General features: G+C 46.0%; 1 protein-coding gene across 2 annotated transcripts in view; it reads right to left on the reverse strand.

Moving 5' to 3' along the window:
* Positions 1-23896, reverse strand: part of NUP50 (nucleoporin 50) — a 39552-nt gene that overhangs the window by 14736 nt on the left and 920 nt on the right. Inside the window, exons 2-4 of one of the 2 annotated variants that reach the window (XM_073621921.1) lie at positions 13415-13481; positions 11497-11570; positions 8437-8520 (exon numbers count right to left, since the gene is read on the reverse strand). In XM_073621921.1, the coding sequence (XP_073478022.1) occupies positions 8437-8520; positions 11497-11570; positions 13415-13418 (162 nt within the window). In that variant the 5' untranslated portion in view covers positions 13419-13481. The remainder of the gene's footprint in view (positions 1-8436; positions 8521-11496; positions 11571-13414; positions 13482-23896) is intronic. The other variant, XM_073621922.1, reaches the window with a different exon arrangement.

Raw genomic sequence — 23896 nt, forward strand, 5'->3', positions numbered from 1 at the left:
ACTTTGACAGCAAAGGTCCGACGGAACAAATCCGTCTGACAATTCGATCATGCGTGGGCTTCATCGGATCTTTTCTGTTGAAAAATCTGACGGCCTTTAGAAATAGAACACGTTTCAAATCTTTCCGACGGACTCAAGTCCTATCGAAAAATCAGTTCGTCTGTATGCTAGTCCGACGGACCAAAAACGATGCAAGGGCAGCTTTTGGCTACTGGCTATGTACTTCCTTATTCCAGTCCAGTCATACGTCATCACGTTCGAATCAGTCGGACTTTGGTGTGATCGTGTGTAGGCAAGTCTGTTTCGTTAGAACTCCGTCGAAAAGTCCTTTGGAGTTCATTCCGTCGAAAAAATATTCGCTCGTGTGTAGGCAGCATTAGCTCCTGCCTTTTTTGCACATTATTGCCTCTTTGCACATCTGTGGTGTGTTTGCATAATTAGTTATTGTTGCATTGTTTTTATTATTGCCAATTTTGCACAGATTGTTTATTTTGCACTTGGATCTTTATTAATTGCTACTTTGCACGGATTGCTTATTTGCACTTAGATTTTCTATTAATTTTTATTTTTTAGGATTTCAGTGTATTTTTAGCAAGTGATCTTATTATACTTGCTTTTTTGAAATATTTTTTTAGTACATTCATTTTTTTATATAGAATTATTTCTGTACACAGACATTTATCTTTTGCATTTTTTCTTATATGCTCTTGATGCCATATTTGTGATTTTTACTCATATTATTTTATTGCTATGGCCTGGAAGCAATATTGAATTGGATTTTGTCTAAAAGCGGCTAGTTATATCTTTGTGGACATTATTGCTTGGAGGGTGATTATTCATTAATTGTTATAGCATTGGTTTGCTAATCTTTGGCTATACAATTTTGATGAGAGATTAATTTAAGGACGCTACATAATTTTGGATTTATCCCTTTGGAACTTCCAAAGATTATTATTGTTTTTAATGATTGAAACGTTTTCATTATTTTGTTTTTAGTAAGCACCACATTACCTTTCTTTTACTATCTTTATTCAGTGTGAGAACACCCTTGATGTTGGCAGCTACTTTGTTAGGTTATATTTATTAGTTTTCTCCCCTGTGGTTTGCACATTAGTTCCCCCCTTCTTTATAAATCAGTGAAAACTGATTCCACAGGAATACCAAGGCATCTCTTCTGCGCGCTAGTGGATCTTTTGTTCTTGAAACAAAAGTTGATCTTTTTGTCGAACCTGGACGCAAACAGATCTACGTCCGGAATCCCTCCCATTGACCAATTGTCAGAAAGATATCGGGGTGAGGAATATAAAACACACACACACACACACACACACACACACACACACACACACACACACAGTAATTCAGGGATGCCACTAAATTAAACAAATGGACGGGGTCACCCAGTGACATCACCTGTGACCACACCCCCTTTGTTTAATTTAGTGGCGGGTTTGAATGACAGCTTCTGCTCTGCACTATTAAGAATAGAAAAAGAAAAAAGAAAAAACAATTACAATTATTTTAAAAAGCCGAAAATGACAATCAGCAGCAGCAAGCGAGGGAGCCCATTTGTACAGACTGCCCCCCTCACTATGTATACTGCTTTTCCTGCCTTTATCCACCACAAACACCCCCCACAGTGGCTGGTTGCCAATGAATGCAAAAACAGATGCAACAAAGGATCGTTCGTTCACATCCGTTTTTCTTCCGATCCATTTTTTAATGGATGAAAAAAGCTGAGTTAGACTTACTGGTAACTCCTTTTCTGAGAGTCTTCCAGGACAGCCCATGAGACCTTGGGCTCCTCCTACCAGGAAAGGAAACCAGATAAAAGGGCAGTCCTCCCAGGACCCATGTCAGTCTTCTCAAGAACCGTAGGACCCTGCAAAACATATGCAGAATACACATAACTTCAGACAATACTGGGTGGGAATCCGGCTGTCCTGGAAGACTCTCAGAAAAGGAGTTACCGGTAAGTCTAACTCAGCTTTTCTCCAAGCGTCTTCCAGGACAGCCCATGAGACGATGATCCAGAACTTACCAGTCTAGGGAGGGACAACTGCCTGAAGGACCTTACGACCAACGCCTGCTCGTGAGCTGATAGGAGATCCAGGCGATAATGTTTAATGAAGGTCGAGTAACTGGACCAAGTGGCAGCCCTGCAAATTTGTTCCGGTGAGGCACCAGCCCTCTCAGCCCAAGATGTACACAAGGCTCTAGTTGAGTGCGCAGTAACAAAAGGTGTAGGAACCTCCCTAATTTTGTAAGCTTCCAAGATGGCTTGCTTTATCCATCTAGCCAATGTGGCTTTAGATGCACTATTCCCCTTGTGAACTCCAGAAAAAGAGGACAAATAAGGCATCAGTTTTCCTAAAGGTCTTGGTGACCTCAACGTAGGCTAAGAGAATCCTTCTTACATCTAGAAAAAACTAAATTTTCTTTCTAAGTCGCCCTGTGGCGAACTACAAAAGGTTGGCAATACAATGTCCTGAGATCGGTGGAATGTACTTGCCACCTTGGGCAAAAAAACCTGGATCGGTTTGCAAATCAACTCGATCCTCAAAAATCGTGAGGAAGGGCTCCCTTACTGATAGGGCCTGCAACTCACTTACCCTACGAGCTGAGGTAACAGCTATAAGGAACACAGTTTTTAATGTGAGTAACTTAACTGACATACTTCCCAGAGGCTCAAACGGAAATTCTACCAGAGTTTGAAGTACTTGGGACAGGTCCCACGTTGGACAACTTCTCACCACTACTGGTCTGGCCCTAGAGATAGATTTGAAAAATCTGGCTATAGTGGGATTTTCCAGGAGAGAAAACTGGAGGAACACACCAATAGCTGCCGCCTGTACCTTTAAAGGTACTAACAGAAAGACCTTTGTCGACACCCTCTGGAAAAATTCCAAAATAGACGGAATATCATGAGTTAATATTTCATTTTCAGATAACCATGAGTTAAACCTTTTCCAAACTTTGGAATATATGGCTCTAGTAACCGGCTTCCTGCAATTAACGAGAGTCCTGACTACTTTGTCAGAGAACCCTTGGGCGCTCAGTATCTTTTCTTCAGATACCAGGCCATCAAGTTTAAGTAAACCACCTGAGGTGTGATACTGGACCGTGCAATAATAGGTCTTCCCTTTTCGGAAGACTCCGCGGAGGCTCTGAAAGCAGAGACTGTAGCAGGGAAAACCATGACCTCTTGGGCCAAAATGGGGCAATTAGAATCAGATCTGTCTCTTCCAGCAGAAACTTTCGGAGGACTTCTGGAATCAGTCTGATTGGCGGAAGGCATAACATAGGCCTGAGGCCACGGGTTTGCCAGAGCATCGATCCCCAAGGCTTGGTCTGCCGGGTTCATGGAAAAGAATATCTCCCGTCTTGCGGTTGTTTTGGGTTTGTGAACAAATCCGCTACGGGATAACCCCATCTCTTGGTGAGGTCTGCAAAGACTTCGGAAATAGAAGCTAGACTCCCCTCTGCCCATGAAAGGATCTCCTGGGCAATGGACTGAAGCCTCCGGCTTCTCGTGCCTCCCTGCTTGTTGATATACGCGACTGTCGCGATACTGTCCGTCAGAATTTGGAGGTTGTGACCCCTGATCTCTATCTGAAAAGACTGCAGGGCTCTCTGGACTGCAAGCAGCTCTCTTCTAGGGACCACTCTCCCTGTGCTACTGCATTGCTTAGGTGGGCCCCCCATCCCCAGGAACTCGCATCCGTGGTAATCCTTCGGGAAATGGGAAACCTCCTGCTAGGTGCTGACCAGCTCTCCACCACCACAGGCTTCTTTTTATCCTGTCGGGAAGCCGGATCCTTGACTCCAGGGACCTTACGTCCCCGTCCCAGTTTAAGAAACATTTGTAATGGGTGCTGGCGGAGTCTCGCCCATGGTACTGCTGGAAAACATGAGGTCATAAGACCCACTGCCCTCGACACCTGTCTCAGAGAGACCGACTGGTTGGTCTGCAACGCTGACATAGACTGGAACACCTTGGTAATCTTCTCCTGAGGAGAAAAACTCTTGGTTCACTGAGCAAAAATCGTAACCCAGATAAGTTACTTTCTGGGCCGGAATCAAGGACGATTTTTTTTTGTTTATCAGCCAGCCTAGGGACTGTAAGAAGTCCTGTACAGCCTGGAGATCCTCCAACAGCCTTTGGTATGATTTTGCCACTATCAGGAGGTCGTCCAAGGGATAACAGTTATTGCCTTTAACCTTAGTGGAGCCAGCGCTTCCCCCAACACCTTCGTAAAGATGTGTGGGGCTGAGGAAAGACCGAAAGGGAGGGCTTGAAATTAAAAATGTCGGGTCCCCATACCCGTCTTCACTGCCAATCTCAAAAACTTTTGGAAGGCTGGATGGATAGGGATGTGAAGATAGGCATCCCTCAAGTCCAACGTGGCCATAAAGCAGTTTGGGTATAGTAGGTTTTTGATTGTAAAAACCGTCTCCATACGGAAATGCTTGTATCTGATGGACTTGTTTAAGGTCCGGAGATTCAGGTTAAGTCGAAACTTTCCTGACGGCTTTCTGACCACAAATACATGGGGATAGAATCCCTTGCCCTGCTCCGACTGAGGAACAGGAATCAGGACTTTTGATCTAATAAGTCTCCGATCTGGAGACCCAGAGCCCTCGCTTTCTCCCGATCTTGGAGGAAATGTGACCAAGCGTTCTGGTGGTTGGTGAACAAACTCCAGCCTGTACCCGTTGGTCACTAGGTCCAGGATGAAGGGGCTCAGAGTGACTGCTGCCCACTGTGGGATGAAGGCCCTCAATCTCCCTCCCACCGGGGAACACAAGTCACTGTGGCTTGGCGGGCTGTTGAGGAGGGTTAAACAGCACTCCCCCTTTGCCTCTGCCTTTGTGCCCAGTCCAATGCTTTTTCGGACTGCTGTCCTTTTCTCTAGGACTCCATTGCCTGCTTTGACCACGAAAAAATTTTTCTGGCTGTCGGAATTCTCTTTTTCTCTGGAAACGCCTTTTTCTTATCAGCCGTGCGTTCCAGTGCCTCCTGTAGACCTGGGCCAAATAAATGATCGCCAGTTAAAGGAAGGCCACAAAGGCGCAACTTGGAGGCAGAGTCCCCTGACCAGGTCTTAAGCCAAAGGCTTCTCCTGGCCGAGTTCACTAGAGCCGAAGTCCTGGCCGACATTCTTACCGACTCAACGGAAGAATCTGCCAAAAAACCCAGTGCCTGAAATAGGAGAGGAAAAGACTTTAAAGTCCCAGGCTCTGTGGAGAAGGAAATCCCCCCTCTTGTCCATCGGATCCTTAAGCGTGCCCATATCATTGAACGCTAGGTCTGAGTTTTTTGAAACCTTTGAAAGAGGTGCGTCTAACTTGGGATTCTTATTCCATGGCTGCACAGTGTCCTCATCAAAAGGAAACTTCCTTCTTAGGTTACTAGAGAAGAATGGTTTTCTCTCAGGATTATCCCCCATTCCAGTTTAATAGTATAAACCAAAAACTATGAACTGGAAAAACTCGATTTTCTCTTATGCAATCCTTTATACATAAGATCATGTTTGGATAAGTGAACCTCTTCCTCTTTTAACTCAAGGGTAGTATAGATAGCATCTGTCTCGCTGGTTTGGGGGAGTGCGTGACGGATTGCGACGCGGGTGGCTGGGGCGAGGGTGTGGGGCGTGGGGTGACCGGGGGCTCCGGGGGGGGGGTAGGTATCACTGCGGTTGGGGGGCGATTGGTGTGGAGTAGCGATTTGTGGTTGCTACTTCTGTTTTCTGATTGGTTTCTCTGCTAATGTTTCTCGTGTTTGTTTGTTCTATTTACTTACACCTTCTATTTTTGTTCGTCTGTTGTTTGTACTTATTCTTGTGTATCTCTCTCTTTCTCCTCCCTCCTTGTTGTTGTTGAGAGAGATACACACGCGAGACAGAATCTGTCTCGCGTGGTTAAGTGGCTGCGCTTGGGCCATGTCCTGAGTCTTGGTCTGCAAGACAAAATAAATGACCCACAATGTAATTAAAGCCACCCAATCACTCCGTAAGACCACGTGCAGGAGGGAGGAAATGTGTCCCCTTACACCCACTACTACAAAGGGGGGAGGGAATGCACTGCGCTAGGGGGCCTGACCTCACACTGGACCTGGCCCTCTCCAGGCACTGAGGACAGGGAACAGCAGCACAGCCAACCTCCCCAGCGGTGTGCTGCTTCTGGCAGAAGAAGAGGTAAGAGATATGCCCCAGAAAATAGCCAAAGCACCTGCTTATAAGGCCTATGGGAGCAGGTTCCAGGAACATGTTACCCCCCCCGTCCGGAGGAAACACAAATAACTGACATGGGCCTGGAGGACCACCCTTTTATCTGGTGGGGTGGCGTGTTTCCTGTCCTAGTAGGAGCCCAAGGTCTCATGGGCTGTCCTGGAAGACGCTTGGAGAAACAGGGCTTTCATCCTTAAAAAAAAAAAAAAAAAAAAAAAAAAAAAAAACCCCACAGATGTTGACGGAAGTGGATGAAACTGGATATCATCGTTTACATAGGAATGCATTGATGTCCATGTTTCATCCGTCAGATGGATGAAAAACAGATGAACTGTCACTGTCAGCTTTTAAATGTAATTGCTGGCTTTTTTTTTTTTTTTTTAATTTATAGCGCTGAGAAGGAGCCATCATTCGGGCCAGTACTAAAACATGAAAAAAAATGCTTATGGAAAAAAAAAAAAAAAAAAAAACAAAAAAAAAAAAAAAACTCTGCCGTTTGTTCACACCAATGACAAAACTAAGGACAGATACGTTATATGATCAATCCCTCCAAATTTTCTAGTAGAGCTTACTATTAACCACTTCCGGACCTCCCACCGTTGTTATACGTCGGTACTTTGAAGGAGGATATCATTGTTATGGCAGCAGCTAGCTGCCATAACCCCGGTATCTTCTTCAGTGAGCGGTCCGGTTTAAGATAAAAGTGGTCTCTGCAGCGGATTCACCGCAAGATCACTTATCGGCGGCAGGAGAGGGGGCCCCCCCTCCCGCTGTGATCCGGTGCCCTCCGCCGCTTACCGGAGCCATCGACAGCGACAGAGGTGATTGGATCCTTCCTGTGGCCCGACATGGAGACGAGTGAGGGGAAGATGGCCAACACCCATCTCCATATCATTGCAGGGCGGAAGAGACGTCAAAAACGTTACTTCTGCCAATAGCTCTTAAAAGGGCCATTTTTTTTTTTTAAATGACAATTTTTTTTTTTTTTTTTATTGCATTTTAGTGTAAATATGAGATCTGAGGTCTTTTTGACCCCAGATCTCATATTTAAGAGGCCCTGTCATGCTTTTTTTTTCTATTACAAGGGATGTTTACATTCCTTGTAATAGGAATAAAAGTGACACTTTTTTTTTTTTTTTTTTTAAAACAGTGTAAAAAAAAAAAAAAAAAAAATTTCAACGCGCCCCGTCCTGACGAGCTCGCGTGCAGAAGCGAACACATACGTGAGTAGCGCCCGCATATGAAAACTGTTCAAACCACACATGAGGTATAGCCGCGATTGGTGGAGCGAAAGCAATAATTCTAGCCCTAAACCTTCTCTGTAACTTAAAACATGCAACCTGTATAATTTTTCAAACGTCGCCGATGGGGATTTTTAAGGGTAAAAGTTTGTCGCCATTCCACGAGCGGGTGCAATTTTAAAGCGTGACATGTTGGGTATAAAATTTATTCGGCGTAACATTATCTTTCACAATATTTAAAAAAAAAAAAAAAAAAAAAAAAAAGTAAAAAAAATGGGTTAACTTTACTGTTTTTTTTTTTTTTTTTTTTAAATTAAAAAAAATAAGACAAGTGTATTTTTCCAAAAAAAGTGCGCTAGTTAAGACCACCAAATACGGTGTGACAGAAAGTATTGCAACGACTGCCATTTTATTCTCTAGGGTGTTAGAAAAAAAAAAAAAAAAAAAAAGTATAATGTTTGGGGGTTCCAAGTAATTTTCTAGCAAAAAAAGTTTTTAACTTGTAAACAACAAATCTCAGAAAGAGGCTCGGTCCTTAAGTGGTTACAGTATACAAAAACTATTTAGACAATTGTGCACTTCCAAGCTTGTGACAACAGTTTGAGGGAAGGCCCTTTTCCAGCATGACTGTTCCCCTGTGCACAAAGACAGCTCCAAAAAAGACCAGTTTGGTCCATATGGAGCCCTGACCTGAAGCTTAAATTAACATACTTGGGAAGAATTGAAATGCTGGTTGTGAGCCAGGTCTTTTTGTTCACCTTCAGTACCTGATCTCACAAAAGCTCTTTTGGCTGAATAAGCACAAATTCTCAAATCTTGTAGAAAGCCTTCCCAGAAGTGTAGAGGCTGTTATAGCCACAAAGGGTACAACTCCATATTAATTGTTGGGGTTTTGGAATAGGATGTCGGTGTGATGATCAGGTGTCCACAAACTTCAGCCATATAAAGAGGAATAGTAGACTTACATCACTTCCAGGGTTCCTTCTCTTTGCTTTCTTAATTTCCCTGTTCTTCAGAACATCTCGAGTTGCTACAGAGAACGTTCCTGCCTATACAGTAAAGGGAGAGAAAATACAATTTCATCAGGGTAAGCAGATGTCATGCAGTTTACAAGACTAGAGAAACCCTGTAAGAGCCAAGATCAAAATGCTCTTAAAAAAATAAAAAATAAAGCTGGCGCCTGAATTCTACACTGATTTGCCCAAAGCAGACATAATAAAGGACCTCAAGCATAAAAAGTCTATTGTCAAAAAAAGGGGTTAAAATCCCGCACTTATCCTACTTTCCTGGTGAAGGGAAGCTGCAACCTAAAAAAGGTCCAAACCTCTACCATAATAGATAATTAAAAGAAACAGGTGCGCAATCTATAAGAATATTCACATGACAAATTTAGGGGCATAAAAAAAAAATAAAATTATGACTCAGTGAAAAATATACGATTCAGTTATGAAAAAGATGTGCATACAAAATGTCCAACTGGCAAACCCCCTATACAAAAAGGGAACTGAGAGAACCAAGTATGTGAAAACTTCCGTGCTCTTCAAGGAAATTGGGTGAACCAAACATAAGGGAACTTCAGTGCTCTTCAAAACACAAAGACTTTAATATCCCATCACCACATATATTCACTTCTTACCACAGCAGTAGTTTCAAGCATTAGATAATAATCCCACCATGCTCCAACAGACTGGGCTGTAAAAGAGCTCTTCCAAAGATACCGCAATTCCTGTGTCCATGTAAAAGCCGGGTCCACTTTTACAGCTTAACCACTTCAATACCAGGCACTTAGACACCTTCCTGCCCAAGCCAATTTTCAGCGCTACTGCAATTTGAATGACAATTGCGTGGTCAAGCAACACTGTACCCAAACAATTTTTTTATCATTTTGTACCCACAAATAGAGCTTTCTTTTGGTGGTATTTGGTATCTGCGATTTTTATGTTTTGTGCAAGAAAAAAAAAAAACAGAAAATTTTGAAAAAAAAAAAAAAAAAAAAAAAAAAAAAAAAAAAAAAAAGTTTGTTTTTTTGTAAATATTTTGTTGTAAATAAGTTTTCTTCTTCAATACCAGGCACTGATAAGGCAGCACCAATGAGGTGGCACTCATAGGCTGAATTGATAGGTGGCACAGATGGGCACTGATGGGTGGCATTGTTGATGTCAATTGTTACATAATGGTGCCAGTGCCCATTTGTGGGCACAGATTGGGCATTAATTTGCACATGGGGATGGCCATGGGGTACATACCTGGCCATCCACATGTCCCCTTCCCTGGTGGTCTAGTGTGGGCATCTGCGGTGGGGGCTGTGCTGATAAACAATCAGTGCAGACCCCCCCCCCCGTCAGGATTGGACACAGCTGATCACGTAGTAGAGAGCCTCCAACGGTGTCAGACTGACACACCGCACCACCGATCGCCGCGATGCGCGCCTCTACGGGCACGCCGCGGCTGTTATCCTGCAGGGCATCATATGACACCCATTTTGCTATAGGCCGGGCAGGAAGTGGTTAAGGTATTGGAGCCTGATGGGATCATTATCCAGTGTCTAATACCGCTGCTATCGGGAATTTGGTTTGTTTTTACAGCCCAGTCTGTTGGAGCATGGTAGGATTATTATTCCATGCTTGAAACTACTGCTATCTGGCAAGAAATGAATCTGTGGTGATGGGATATTAAGGTCTGCGTTTTGAAGAGCACTGAAGTTCCCTTATATTTGGTTCACCCAATTCCCTCTTGAAGAGCACAGAAGTTGTCACCTTTTGTATAAAGGTTTGCCAGTTGTGCATATAAAATGATCACTTTTTATGCACCTTTTATGAACTGAATCATATATTTTTAACATTATGAGTAATTTTCTTTTCTAAAACACTTGTTTTTGTAGGAGTGGACTTTATGCCCCTAAATTTTTGTCATGTGCATTTTTACATTGTGAATATTCTTATTGATTAGCACCTGTTTGTTTTAGTTATAAAAATTCTATGGAAAGGGAAAAAGTGTGATGTAAAAGAATTGAACTCTTGAAGTTTTCCACAAAAAAGGCAGACACAGGACAAATAACTAGTCACCGGTATTGCCTGTGATCTCCTTAGACAATCTTTTTCCGCATTCCTGGCTTAACATGCCTTGTTCGGCAAAGTGCCTGTGTGGAGGCAGAAATCTTGTTAGAGGTAGGGCTTTGCTTCCTCATGTCATGGTCTCTAGCAAAGAAAACAGTGAGCAGAACAGTAGTGACATCAACAAATTCCACTCCAAATCTGCCAAGACTAGAAGTCAAGTGGCAGCAGTACTTTGGACCTTACACTACAGATATAAAAAAATAACAGTACACTTTCTGGATCTGTACAAGACCATGTCCAAACAAAAAGTACATCTTTCAGGGCACTGCATAGACACAATTAACATGTCAAAATGTTCTCTATAACACAGCAGATCTTCACTTTTGTCCTCATGCACACAGGATGTTTTGCAAACTCTCCTAGAAGCCTTTTCTCCTGGCAGCAGCATTTTGACAGAAAAAAAAAAAAAAAGTGTGTAACGCGTTTACATGTGTCAAGCGATTGGATGTTAATAATTTATTCTGGCCAGTGAAATTAATTAACACTCAATTGCTAAACACATCTAGTGTTAAGTGTTTACACACGTTTGCAAATGCTTTTTCTGCCAACTCTGCTGCTCCTGGATGCACTGGCTGTGGGTATTTTTCTGCCTCTAAACGCCTATGTGTGCACTGACACATAAGCCAAGATAAGGCAGCAAAAAGAAAAAAAAAAAAAAAAAAAAAAACACATCAGATGCTCCTAGAAGCAGCCGAAAACATGTCCAGTGTACATGAGGCCTTTGAGTTCAATTCCACTTTATAGGTAATTGAGAACACAACCCCCCCCCCCCAGTGCTTTAGAATAAATAAATACTCTGCCTGGAATGGGAGGCACTCTTTCACAAAGATCCTTGAAATGTTGATTAAGAGCAAAATCATGGAAAAGCCCTAAAAACCACAACTAGCCCCACGTAAAAAGCTCACTTACATCCTCCGCCTCCTCCTCTTGATCCCAATTGCGGTCAGTCAGCTCCTTGTCAGCTACTCTTTTTGCCATTTTGCCTGCAATAAGGATGGTTCTAAAATAAGTTTTTTTTTTTTTTACATACACAGCAAAAATAAAACCTTCACAAACACTTCCATATGCAATTCTGCTGAACACAATTAAAGTGTATGTTTGAGAAAAATTACACAGAGTATATCCTGCAGCTGCAAAGGCAGAAAAATACTAGTAGATACTGGCAGAAATCCAGGAGTGAGCCAACACCTTCACTGCTGCACCAAAAATCCCAAGCAGTGCAAGTCCTACCCAGTTCTCCACTGCTTTACTACAGAACAGCTCCTCTATAAAGACAAGGTGTTCTGTAGTCCAACAGGGGTGAATCCCAGTCAGGGGTAATTTTAATTAGCTTTGTAAATAATCAGGACTAGCACTACCAACCCTGCCCCCTGCAGACAGAGGCTATAGATCCCCAGATAATGCAGGAGCAGGAATCTAGAGCTGTATACACTAATCAGCCATAAGATTATGACCACCGACCATAACCAGTCAAGGCATGGACTCCACTAGACCTCTGAAAGTATGCTGTGGTATCTGCATCCAAGCCAGAGTTAACTGCCCGTTTTATTCTAGGAGTGAAGACAACAGAGATTTACTTAACTGATCCGCTGATCCTTCCCGCACGAGACTGGTCCAGCACCCCCGCGTTCCAGTGGTCTTAAAAGTGGACTGTTTGCAAACATCTGCACCCCAGAGAATGCTCCATACACAGGAAAAGGCCACAGCCGGACCGTGGGGGAACTCGATTATCCGGGGAATCGGCAGATCAGGCAGGTATAAGCTTTGTGCTCACCCTTACAAAAAACAAGCAACTGACCTAGGCAGGCACAGCCCCACTGAATGGAGAAGAAAAAAAAAAAAAAAAAAAAAAAAATTTTGCTTGGAGATGGGCTTTAAGTTCTGCAAACTGCAAGGTGGAGTCTCCACGGATTAAACTTGTTTTTCCAGCACATCCCACAGATGCTCGATTGGATGGAGATCTGAAGGCCAAGTTAACACCTAGAAATTGCATTTCCCAAACCATTCTTGCATCCATCAGACCAGGCCACTTTCTTTCATTGCTCAGTGGTCCAGTTCTGATCCCCAGGTGGCCATGCTGTGAACACGGGTTAGCATGCGCAGTCTGACGCAGCCCCACGCGCAACAAGCTGTGATGCACAGTGTGTTCTGTCATCTATCACAACCAGCATTAACTTTTTCAGCAATCTGAGCTAAAGTAGCTCTTCTATTGGATTAGACTACATGGGCAAGCCTTCGCTCTACACGTGCATCAAAAGCAATATTAAAGTCTTGCTTTTTTGTTGTCCCCCACCAAAACATGTTATATTTAACTGCTCTGTGCAATGGTTTTCCACAGAGCAGCCCGGCTCCCCCTCTTTTTGGATCCCACGCCAGCACTCCTGGCTCCTCCTTCCTGCCACAACTTGCTCTGGGGGGCACCCAAGCAGGCACATTTCCATGTGTTCTTCTGATTGGCTCACTGGCTGTGATTGACAGCAACTAGAGTCAATGGCTCCCGCGGCTGCCAAAAGCCAATCAGGAGTGCGAGTCCCAGAGGAGGCAAGGCTCTCGTGGACATCGCTGGATCGAGAGGGGGCTCAAATAATCAGTGGGGGCTGCTGCACACAGGGTTTTTACCGTCCTGCATAAAGGTAAAAAACCATGTGCCCTTACAACGACTTTGAGCCCGTCGCCATTTTCATTCCTTCTTTGGACCACTTTTGGTAGGTCCTGACCCCTGCAGACCAGGAACATTCCACAAGAGCTGCAGTTTTGGAGTTGCCCTGAGCCAGTAGTCTAGCCATTACAATTTGGCCCTTAAAGTTGCTCAAATCCTTACACTTACCCATTTTTCTACTTTCATCAGATCAACTTCTGGGACAATATGTTCACTTGCTGCCTACTATATCCCACTGTAACGAGATAATCAATGTTATTCACTTTACCTGTCAGTGGTTGTATGGCTTATCGGCATATATGCAATGGTATATACCTTGCAAAGCACCGTAGAAGCCAGGGAACCAGCAGATTATTATACAAACCTTGACTCCTAAAAAGACTAACCCACCCTCATGCTAGTTCCACCAACCTGTGTGTTTTGCGATTAGCAAATGTGCCCTTTAAGGAAAGGGATCTTTTAGGACTTAAATCCTTTAATCATTAGGATTGCACTGATAGCGATACCGAGCATTTGCATCACCCTGCCTGTCCCATGTCCTCCTCCATGTCTCCCCTGCTCCTCCCGTCCCGGATCTGTCAGGATGGAGAGCCGGTAAATGACAGATCTACCGTCTCTTCTTTTTTTAAATGATCAAAGTCAGTGATGGGGCCGATCCTAAGTGGGTGCACGGGGTGTTCCGCACCCAGGCTCCGCAGGGGAGAGGGCGCCGAAGTGCCAGGGCACTGTCAGTTTCACGTGTGCACCATCACTGCCCACTCACCCGATGCAGTGTGCACATCGCCTTCTCGCCTGCTAAACATCCCCCACCCTGCTGTATAGTCCGTACAAGGCAGAGGTAGGCTAGGTCTGTCCCACCTCCTCCCCATGTCCCCCCCCCCCCCCTTTTATGCCCACCCACAACCCCTTTCTGCAGCCAATCTGTGCCTGGAAGGGGTTGTGAGCTGGAGATTTCAAAGCAGCCAGTGCTCCTGTCTTATGTCGCTGCCTGAAGACAATGCAGCATTGGAGCCCGGGGTGAATGATCTCTCTACTCCCTAATGTGCCAGTCTTCCAGCCTTCCATGTGCCATAGTGGTCTTTCCTTGTACCATAGTGATCCTTCCTGCCTTCCATGTGCCATAGTGCTTAAGGTGTCAAAAATCCTTGCAGCAGCCCGGTTGCAATGTCAGGTGGGTGGCGGGAGCGTGGCGCAGGCATCACCACAAGGTGAGTGGGTGGCCCCGCAGAAGGAGGCTGCATCCGCGTGGAACGTGAACATCAAGGGCAGCTGGGAGCCCAGGAGAAGAGCAGAGCTTCACAGCCTTGACCCCTGAAGCGGCGCTCAGAAGCATCCCCAGAGTCCCAAAGCCTGGACTCTGTCTCCTCCAACCTCCTCTCTGCTCCAGCATCAGCAGTGAGGCCTGGAGGACAAGGACGAGCTGGAGGCACAAACTGGCAGGTAGCTGCTTGAAGGAGCAGCAGAGCACCTCCCGGATCAAAAAGCCACTGGGCATCATACACTGACACAGGCCTGCCTACAGATAGGGATGGATGTGTGTGTGTGTGTGTGTGTGTGTGTGTGTGTGTGTGTGTGTGTGTGTGTGTGTGTGTGTGGGCACAGAGGAGGGATTGGATAGGAGTGCCGCCCCCCCCCCCCCCCGTCAGCCCCTCTCTCTCCCCACCCCAGCTCTGTCAGTCCCCTTTTCTCTGTCCACCAGCCTCTCTCTCAGCCCCCCCCCCCCCCTCTCTCTCTCTCAGCTCCCCCCTTCTCATAGAGATTGAGTGCTCTGCAGTGTGTAGAGTGGTATAATGAGGATAATGGTATCCCGGGAGGTGTGATCAGGGTGGGTTACAATCAGGGAGGGGTATCTGGGTGTGTGTAATCAGGGTGGGGGGGTATACCATATACTATATGAGAGGTGTGATCTGGGAATTTGTGGTGGTGGGGGGGACCCAGGCATTGGAAGTTTCAGTTGGCCTCCGCTGCCTGTGGCCAGTGAGGGTAAGCGAGGACTGCATAACCCCACCCCCTCATTACACACTGCCATTTAGTGGAGGTTCAGCACAGCTCCATTTTTGGCGGTACGTGACGTCCCTTCACGTTGTGCCCACCACATTACAGGCGCACCGTGAAGGAGGAACCAACGAGGCACGGGTAGGCTGCAATTGGTGGGCACTGGTGAGGCTGCATTGATCTCTTGTATCATGCCTGCAGTCTCTGACCAGCTCCTGTACTGTGCCTGCAGTCTCTGATTGCATTTTGTTTGGGTACAGCACTGCATGACCGCGCAATTGTCAGTTAAAGCGACGCAGTGCCAAATTGTAAAAAGTGCTCTGGTCAGGAAAGGGGGTAAAATCTTCAGGGGCTGAAGTGGTTAAAGTGGCTCCAAAGGCTTTTTACCTTAGTGCATTCTCTGCATTAAGTAAAAAAAAGGCTGCTCCCCCCAGCCCCCATGTATACTTACCTGAGGCCAATCTGGATCCAGCAATGTGCATGAGCGTAGTAGCTCTCTCACTCCTCACAGGCTCAGATGCAAGTTGAAGGAAAGAACAAAAGAACATTGCTCAATTCCCTCATCAACGCAGTATTGTATTCTGACAGTGGGAGGTTTCCCCAGCAGCAGAGCTGGTTGTCCTGAAGATGCACAATGGATTGACTTCAGTACAACCAGCCTGCCCATAGACAGATTGAAATTTGACCCGGTTCCTGCTGAACCAGCCAATTTTCAACCCGTCTTTGGCCACCCTAACTTACAGAAGGAAGATAAGAGTCAGCTCAGAGGAAGTGAAGAGGACACTGCACTTCCAGCAGGATCAGCAGGTGCTTTCTGTACTGGTACATGTTATCAGCCTGAAAAATGAAACAAATCTAATGTAATCAGGCATAGTAAAATGAGACCAGTCATTGTGCATGACAGCTTTAATAAAAGCAGGGGTTATATAAGCATCCTAAAGTTAGTACATCATAGCCATGGTCTACATAATGACCAACGTCCACACAGCAAGGTCAGAGACCGTAAACTGGATCTATCAAGTTTATGTCAATGAAACTGGCTCTTCAAAAATTCTGCTGGGTCCTGTACTCCATAATAACTTTGTCCACCCCTGATGTAAACAGTGACTACTGCCTGCATTACAGCAGGCACTGTACAGTACAACCAGTGTCTGTATAATGGGAGCACACATTTGCTTTGTGACCAGCGCTTTTAATAAAAGGACTGCATACTCTGTACAGGGTCGACCAATGCCTGTATAGTGCGAGCAGACACTGTACACAGTGGCCAGCTCCTGTATAACCATTTCAGCTCTGGAAGAGTTACCCCCTTCATGATCATACCGTTTTTTTTTTTGCTATACGGTGCTGCGCTAATTTAACTGCCAATTGCGCGGTCATGCAAACGCTGTATGCGAACACAATTTTTATAATTTTTTTTCCCCACAAATAGCGCTTTCCTTTGGTGGCATTTGATCACCACTTTTTTTTTTAATTTTTGCACTATAAACAAAAAAACATAAAAAATTGACAGTTACTTACCGATAACTGTTTTTCTAGGATATCTTCCAGGACGGCACACCGGAGAGATGAGAGGCTCCTCCCTACAGGAAACACAATCAATCGACAGCTGTTTTAAGTCCCCACCCTTCCCCTTGATCCTCAGTTTGTAGAGAAGTAACTCCTGAACCTGGTTCACAAGGGAAATCATTCCTCATAGGTACTCACCTTCTAGTGTTCTACCATTTTCCCTCCAACGGGCGGGAAGTAGGCCTGCCGTCCTGGAAGATATCCTAGAAAAACAGTTATCGGTAAGTAACTGTCAATTTTCTCTAGTCATCTTCCAGGACGGCACACCTGAGAGGATAATCAAGTACCTCAGGCCTACCTTAGGGTGGGACCACTGCAAGACCCTGTTGGCGAACCTTGGTTCTGCAGTGAGTTTTACCTCCACTCCGTATGCTTGATGAAGGTATTATAGCTGAATCATGCAGCTGGTCTGCAGGTCTACTCCACCGATGTCCCTGCCTTCTCTGCTTCGGATGCAGGACATAGGTGGAGTGGGCTCTTAAAGATGGAATCAGAAAACATGTTAAACTTGTAGGTTATCAATGTTGCCTGTCTCACACATCTAACAACCATGGCCTATTGTGCCTGTAGGTGCTACTTAGAACCCTTAAAGATTAATCAGAGACCTGTGTTGTAAGACAAGGACACTAATTGATCACCAAGAGGGCCTGTCTTAACACTACCCTGTTCAGGGAATTAAAACTGCAAAAAAAGGTGGGCCCCTAACAGACAACCTTTTTTGTTCATTTTTATCTTTACATCAGCAAAGACTAAAGGGAAGCCTAGTTAAGGGTAATAGATTAACCGAGGCTTGATCCCTGGGTTTAAGGCATGCCCACTCTGTGGCTTTACTTACGCCTGAGTGCCTACTTCAGGAGAATAAAGTTCATAGCAGGAGTATAACACTTATACTGCTACATCTAGTTCTGCTAGAAGGGTGAGATGAAGGCCATGCACCGAGCCATAACCTATTCGGTCGGGTGGACATCTTTATACTTCATCTTCAGGTCATAATACTCCTCTGAACAGAACTTCCCAAGTTCTTACTAAGCAGGGTGATTCTTTATCGCCTTCCTCCAGTGTCCTATAACCCTACTGGGCTTCAACCCTAGGAAATGGTTCCAGCATCCCTGAATGTAAGGGGCTGAGGCTTTCTGACATGTGACGTCTGCAGCCAGAACTCCAGGCCCCTCCACGGAAAAGAGGGCTGAAATACAAAAGGTGATACATGCATTATTAATATCACAAATTAAAAAAGATCATAGATTGTGGACCCAGCACAATAGATTTAGACAGAAAGGACACAAGAATAGGCAATAATGTGTATCTGAGTGTGGCTAGCTAAACCAACATATCAAATATGGGAGAGACCCAAATCTGAACTTCAATGTAGACAAACAGTCCTCACAGTTTGGTTTTCTGATGTGCAGCCAATCTGTAAAAACATTAAGACACACGCAAACCCTTAGCCTTGGTTCACACTGGGACGACTTGTCAGGCGACCTAGTCACCTGACAAGTAGCGTCCTGTTCTGTGCAATGGAGCCGTTCTAAATCGGCGCGATGCAAGTCGCTCCGACTTAGAAAAAAAGTTCCTGTACGACTTTGGGGGTGACTTGCATTGACTTCTATACAGAAGTCGTTTCGCAAGTCACCGCTGAGTCGCCTGAGGCAGTCGCGCTGTGAGTCGTGCTGCCTCAGTGTGAACCGACCCTAAATGCTGCGTGTTTCTGAAGTGCAGCTAGCTAGGTCATAACTGATATATATACATAAAGGACGGGAGTCCTGTTTACGGTGGAGTTTTACTGATGTACAGCAAAACAGGGCCATAAATATAAGACAGAAAGACCCAAACTTCTATGTTGCGTATTTCTGATGAACCACCAAATACAGTTATAAGATCAATATGGCGCTGGCTAGCTAAACCAACATAACAAGACAATATCTTTTCTGTTATGCAGTTCTGTAGTGCAGTCACATAGAACCAACACGGAAAGGACCCAAGCAACCTGCAGCATTGTGTTTTTCCGAAGTGCAGTAAGGGAAGGGAATCTGAAACAAAGCACCAACAAGCTTCAATGTTGAGTATTTCTGCTGTGCAGCCACACAAAAACAGACAGCCTTCCTAGCTGCGATCTTTCTGGTGTATTGCAAAGTAAGGCAATAAACTCCAAGATGTCTATTCTTGTGTGTAGCAAAACCTCAACCAGAAGGGAAACTTAGGGCTCCCACACCTACACCTGTGCGACCCAACCTGCAACCGCAAAAAACGCAAGAGAAAAGTCATACACTATGGCTTCCAATGGGAACCATTTGGGTCTGTGCAACTCCAGGTCGTAGCGCCACCAAGCAGACCCTGCTTTCTGGATCCACAGACCTCAAGATTACACAGGTCGCAGGTAACTTGCAACTTTCAGGTTAAACAAGCGAGGGGTCCCCAATGCTGTATCTCCCTGGAGGCGTGCAGCCAACAACCCCCTGCTGTTTATCCCTAAGAAGCAGCAAGGTAGAACAATGAGAAACAGAAAAGACACCCCTCACTGCTGTGCCTTTCTGATATGCAGCCGATAAGGCAGTAAATATAGAACATACAGGACACAAACAATCTACAATCTTTGTGTATGTCTGATGTGTAGTAATATACCAATACTGAGCAGATACGCCACCATCCTCAATGTGTCTCCCTGCTAAGGCAGCAAAAACAAATCAGAAAAGGACAAGCAACCTCACTGCTGTGTCCCTTCTGATATGCAGCCAATAAGGAAGTAAATGTAAGACATAAAAAAGGACAGACAACCTTCAATCTTGTATATATCTGATGTGCAACAATATAACAATCTGAATAGAGATAGCACATCCATATTGAAGGGATTTGGCATGCGACTTAACATGTCAAATCGCATGCCTAAAATCGGCAACCCTTGCCGTTAATAGTACTGTCAGCCTGACGCCACTTTGCGGGGCTGCACCGATTACCAAAGGCAGTACCAGTACTACCCCTAGCACAGGTTCAATTTGTATTTCCCAACAATTCAGGACCATCAATCTTCACTACTGCCTTTCTAATAAGCAACCAATAAGGCAGTAATACAGGTCATAAAAAACCCCAGACAGAACTCAATTTTGAGTATGTCTGATGTGCAGCAATATAACAATTATGAGCAGAGATGTCATAAGACTCAATGATGTGCATTTCCGCCATGCGTCACAAGACCAGAAAGTACAGACCACCTTCCCTGTTGTATTTTTCTGATCTGTAGCCAAATGAGGCAGTACCTTTAGTATATAACAGACAACAACAAAGCTTCAGTGCAGTGCATTTCTGATGTACAGCAATATACCCCTTATGAGCAGAGATGTCACAAATCTCAATGTGCATTTCTGCTGTGCCACAAAACATCCCAGCAAGGACAAACCTTCACTACTGAGGTCTACTGGTGTGCAACCAAGGAGGAGTCATGGTGTATCCCTTTATGAAATAACCAAACAAAGCAATTTGATCCCTAGGCATAGCCTGGGCTGTAGATACTAACACTTCACCCCTAGTGAAGGAACAATTCTAAAAATGGTTAGACACCTTACTATAGTAGCTGTTGTCCTACCTTACCTCCGTGGACTGAGCAAACGCTGGCCAGCTCACACACAGGTGGGGCTGATCAGAAACTAAAGTCTCAATGAGCCCAGCCCTAGAGACCAATTTAGGACAGCCTCTAGACAAGGTGATCACCAATTTAGCCTGGAGGAAAATAGCCACCTGCAGGCCTTAAACAAGCAATCATGTATCTATCTAGCTCTTGCATATGTTTGCACAGAAAAACCTTAAAGGGGTTGTAAAGGTAAAAAATTTTTCACCTTAATGCATTCTATGCATTAAGGTGAAAAAACTTTTGACAGTACCGCCACCCCCAGCCCCCCCGTTTTACTTACCTGACGCCTCGAATCTTCGCTGCTCGTCATCTTCATTGCAGCTCAGCCTGGTCGCTGATTGGCTGCAGTGGATGGATTGAAAGCAGCGCAGCCATTGGCTCGCGCTGCTGTCAATCACATCCGATGACGCGGCGCGCCGGGGGGCGGGGCCGAGTGATACAGCGAGCGGCTATATCCGCCGGCTGTATCATGGGAGCGCGCCCGCAAGCACTCACCACCGTGCGAGAGAGCTCGCATGAAGGTGGTAAATGCTTGCGGGGAGGAGCTGAAACAGCCGCCGAGGGACCCCAGAAGACCAGGTTCGGGGCCACTCTGTGCAGAACGAGCTGCACAGTGAAGGTAAGTATAACATGTTTGTTATTTAAAAAAAAAATAAATAAATAAATAACTTTACAACCCCTTTAATTAAAGGATATAGGAAGCGATTTATGGTAAATCGCCTTTAGATCTGTCACTGAGTTGACTGTAGCCCAAACCAACAAAAAGGTTTTTCTTACCTCCTGCACTTCAATATAACCACAATGTAAAGGTGGAGTGGGAGGTTGGAGCTTATGACTTCAGATTCCTAGCAGCTGGGCTAATAGGGCCATATAACCTAGTGCACCTGCTGACCAGGAGAGCTTACTCCTGAATCCTTCAACCATTGCACAATCCATAAATTGTTCAGTGGTATACCTGGCCTGTAAGGAACTCTTTGTATCTACCAGGTCCTCCCCCCCTTCGCTCTATTCATCCCTACTAAATGTCCCACAACCGGACATGTAGGGAGAGTCTGGAAACCTACTGTTGTGATAACCACAGTGTCTCTGCTGTAAGAGGGAGCTGTGGCTGGTGGTCTTTAGCAGTAGCTTCTGGGCTATTTTGTTATGCAGACCCCAGGTCCTGCACTGCACCACTCAGTAAATACAGGGGGAAGGGGAAGAAATGCCTTACCTACCTCTTTCCCATCTGAGGTAGTTTAGGCACACTCGCTCCTCTGCACCACTTGTCCACCATACAGCATCTCTGATGTAAGAGGGAGCTGTAGCTGGTGTTTTTAGCAGTAGCTTCTGGGCTATTTTGTTATGCAGAACCCAGGTCCTGCACTGCACCACTTAGTAAATACAGGGGGAAGGGGAAGAAATGCCTTACCTACCTCTTTCCCATCTGAGGTGGTTTAGGCACACTCGCTCCTCTGCACCACTTGTCCACCATACAGCATCTCTGATGTAAGAGGGAGCTGTAGCTGGTGTTTTTAGCAGAAGCTTCTGGGCTATTTGAATCTAGACCCCAGGGGAGATTATCTCAAATGCCCAGAAACCATCTGGCTGGGATTGGGGATTTTGCAGCTAAATTCCCAAGGTAAAGGAAAGTACTCACCCTTGTAGTCTTCCCCTTTTTCCACAGCCACCGGGCTTGCTTTTCCATCCTTATGGTCCACACGCAAGGAGGATAGCCGCCAAAGTGCCCCCCCAACTGCTGTCCCCGTAGGGAGCTGCAAGGTTAGGCTGTGTCCTGCCAGTCAGTATATACACTTGGGGGGGCAATGCCGTACGTTCCTCATTCCATTCTGAGGTGGTTTAGGCAGACATCCACTGTAGTGAACTGGTGCCTCCTCGAAAGGAGGATGTGGGCGCCTGCTCCTGCTGACTCTCAGCCTTCCCTCCTGGGTAAGAACGCGGGTCGTTCAGGCGGCGCCCTCCCCAGCAGCCCACGCGAGCTACCAGGGGCCCAGGAGTCGGGGGCCCTGGAAAGAACTGACAGCCAGCACCCCTGTCTGAACGGACACCCGGACAGGTAAGGGGGGGAGACAGGAAAAAGGCCCCTGAAGTTCTGGGGACACCACTGTACCCAGGGGCCTTCAGCTCTCAGGGGGGCTCTTCCAGTTTCTGCTGCCCCCCCTGAGGAAAGGATAGGGGAACCCCCCAGGAAGGATAAATATATCCGGCCAGACCCAGAGGCCCATCAGGTACTAACCAGGCCCGACCCTGCTTTGCCTCCGAGATCATACGAGATCGGGCAGGCGGCGCCCTCTTTCACTTTCAGGGTGATGTGGCCGTAGGCCTTCCCCAGGCATTTGGTCCGGGTCCCAGGGGGGGACCACCAGCCCCAGGCTTCGGGTCATTTGGAAAAAAAAACAAACGGTTTCGCTGTGTAGGGAGAAACACAATCAAAAACTGAGGATCAAGGGGAAGGGTGGGGACTAAAACAGCTGTCGATTGATTGTGTTTCCTGTAGGGAGGAGCCTCTCATCTCTCCGGTGTGCCGTCCTGGAAGATGACTAGAGAAAGTGGAATTTTTTTTTTAATAGCAAAGTAAAAAAATTAAGAAAAAGTACAATTTCTTCATAAAAATAGGCCAAAATGTATTTTTTTTTTTTAAACCAGTGATGGCGGCAATCAGCGACTTATAGCGGGACTGACGGGCAAACTGACACTGGGTGGGGACTGCCTCTAACAGTGATCAATGCTAATAAAATGCACGGTCACTAATAATGACACTGGGCAGGAAGTGGGTAACATCTGGCGCAAAAAAAAAAAGGGTCAACTGTGTGCCTAACCAGTGTTTACTGTGAGGTGCACTTATTCCCACTACCCAGAAAAAGTAGAATCACGTAAATAACGCAGTTCTGTGCAGTAAAACTACAATGCAGGACAGCACACACCGTAGCGCAGGAAACGGCGCCTGTATGCCGGACAGCACACACCGTAGCGCAGGAAACGGCGCCTGTATGCCGGACAGCACACACCGTAGCGCAGGAAACGGCGCCTGTATGCCGGACAGCACACACCGTAGCGCAGGAAACGGCGCCTGTATGCCGGACAGCACACACCGTAGCGCAGGAAACGGCGCCTGTATGCCGGACAGCACACACCGTAGCGCAGGAAACGGCGCCTGTATGCCGGACAGCACACACCGTAGCGCAGGAAACGGCGCCTGTATGCCGGACAGCACACACCGTAGCGCAGGAAACGGCGCCTGTATGCCGGACAGCACACACCGTAGCGCAGGAAACGGCGCCTGTATGCCGGACAGCACACACCGTAGCGCAGGAAACGGCGCCTGTATGCCGGACAGCACACACCGTAGCGCAGGAAACGGCGCCTGTATGCCGGACAGCACACACCGTAGCGCAGGAAACGGCGCCTGTATGCCTGACAGCACACACCGTAGCGCAGGAAACGGCGCCTGTATGCCTGAC

Source organism: Aquarana catesbeiana, linkage group LG03 (assembly GCF_042186555.1).
Source record: "Aquarana catesbeiana isolate 2022-GZ linkage group LG03, ASM4218655v1, whole genome shotgun sequence".
NCBI lineage: Eukaryota > Metazoa > Chordata > Amphibia > Anura > Ranidae > Aquarana > Aquarana catesbeiana.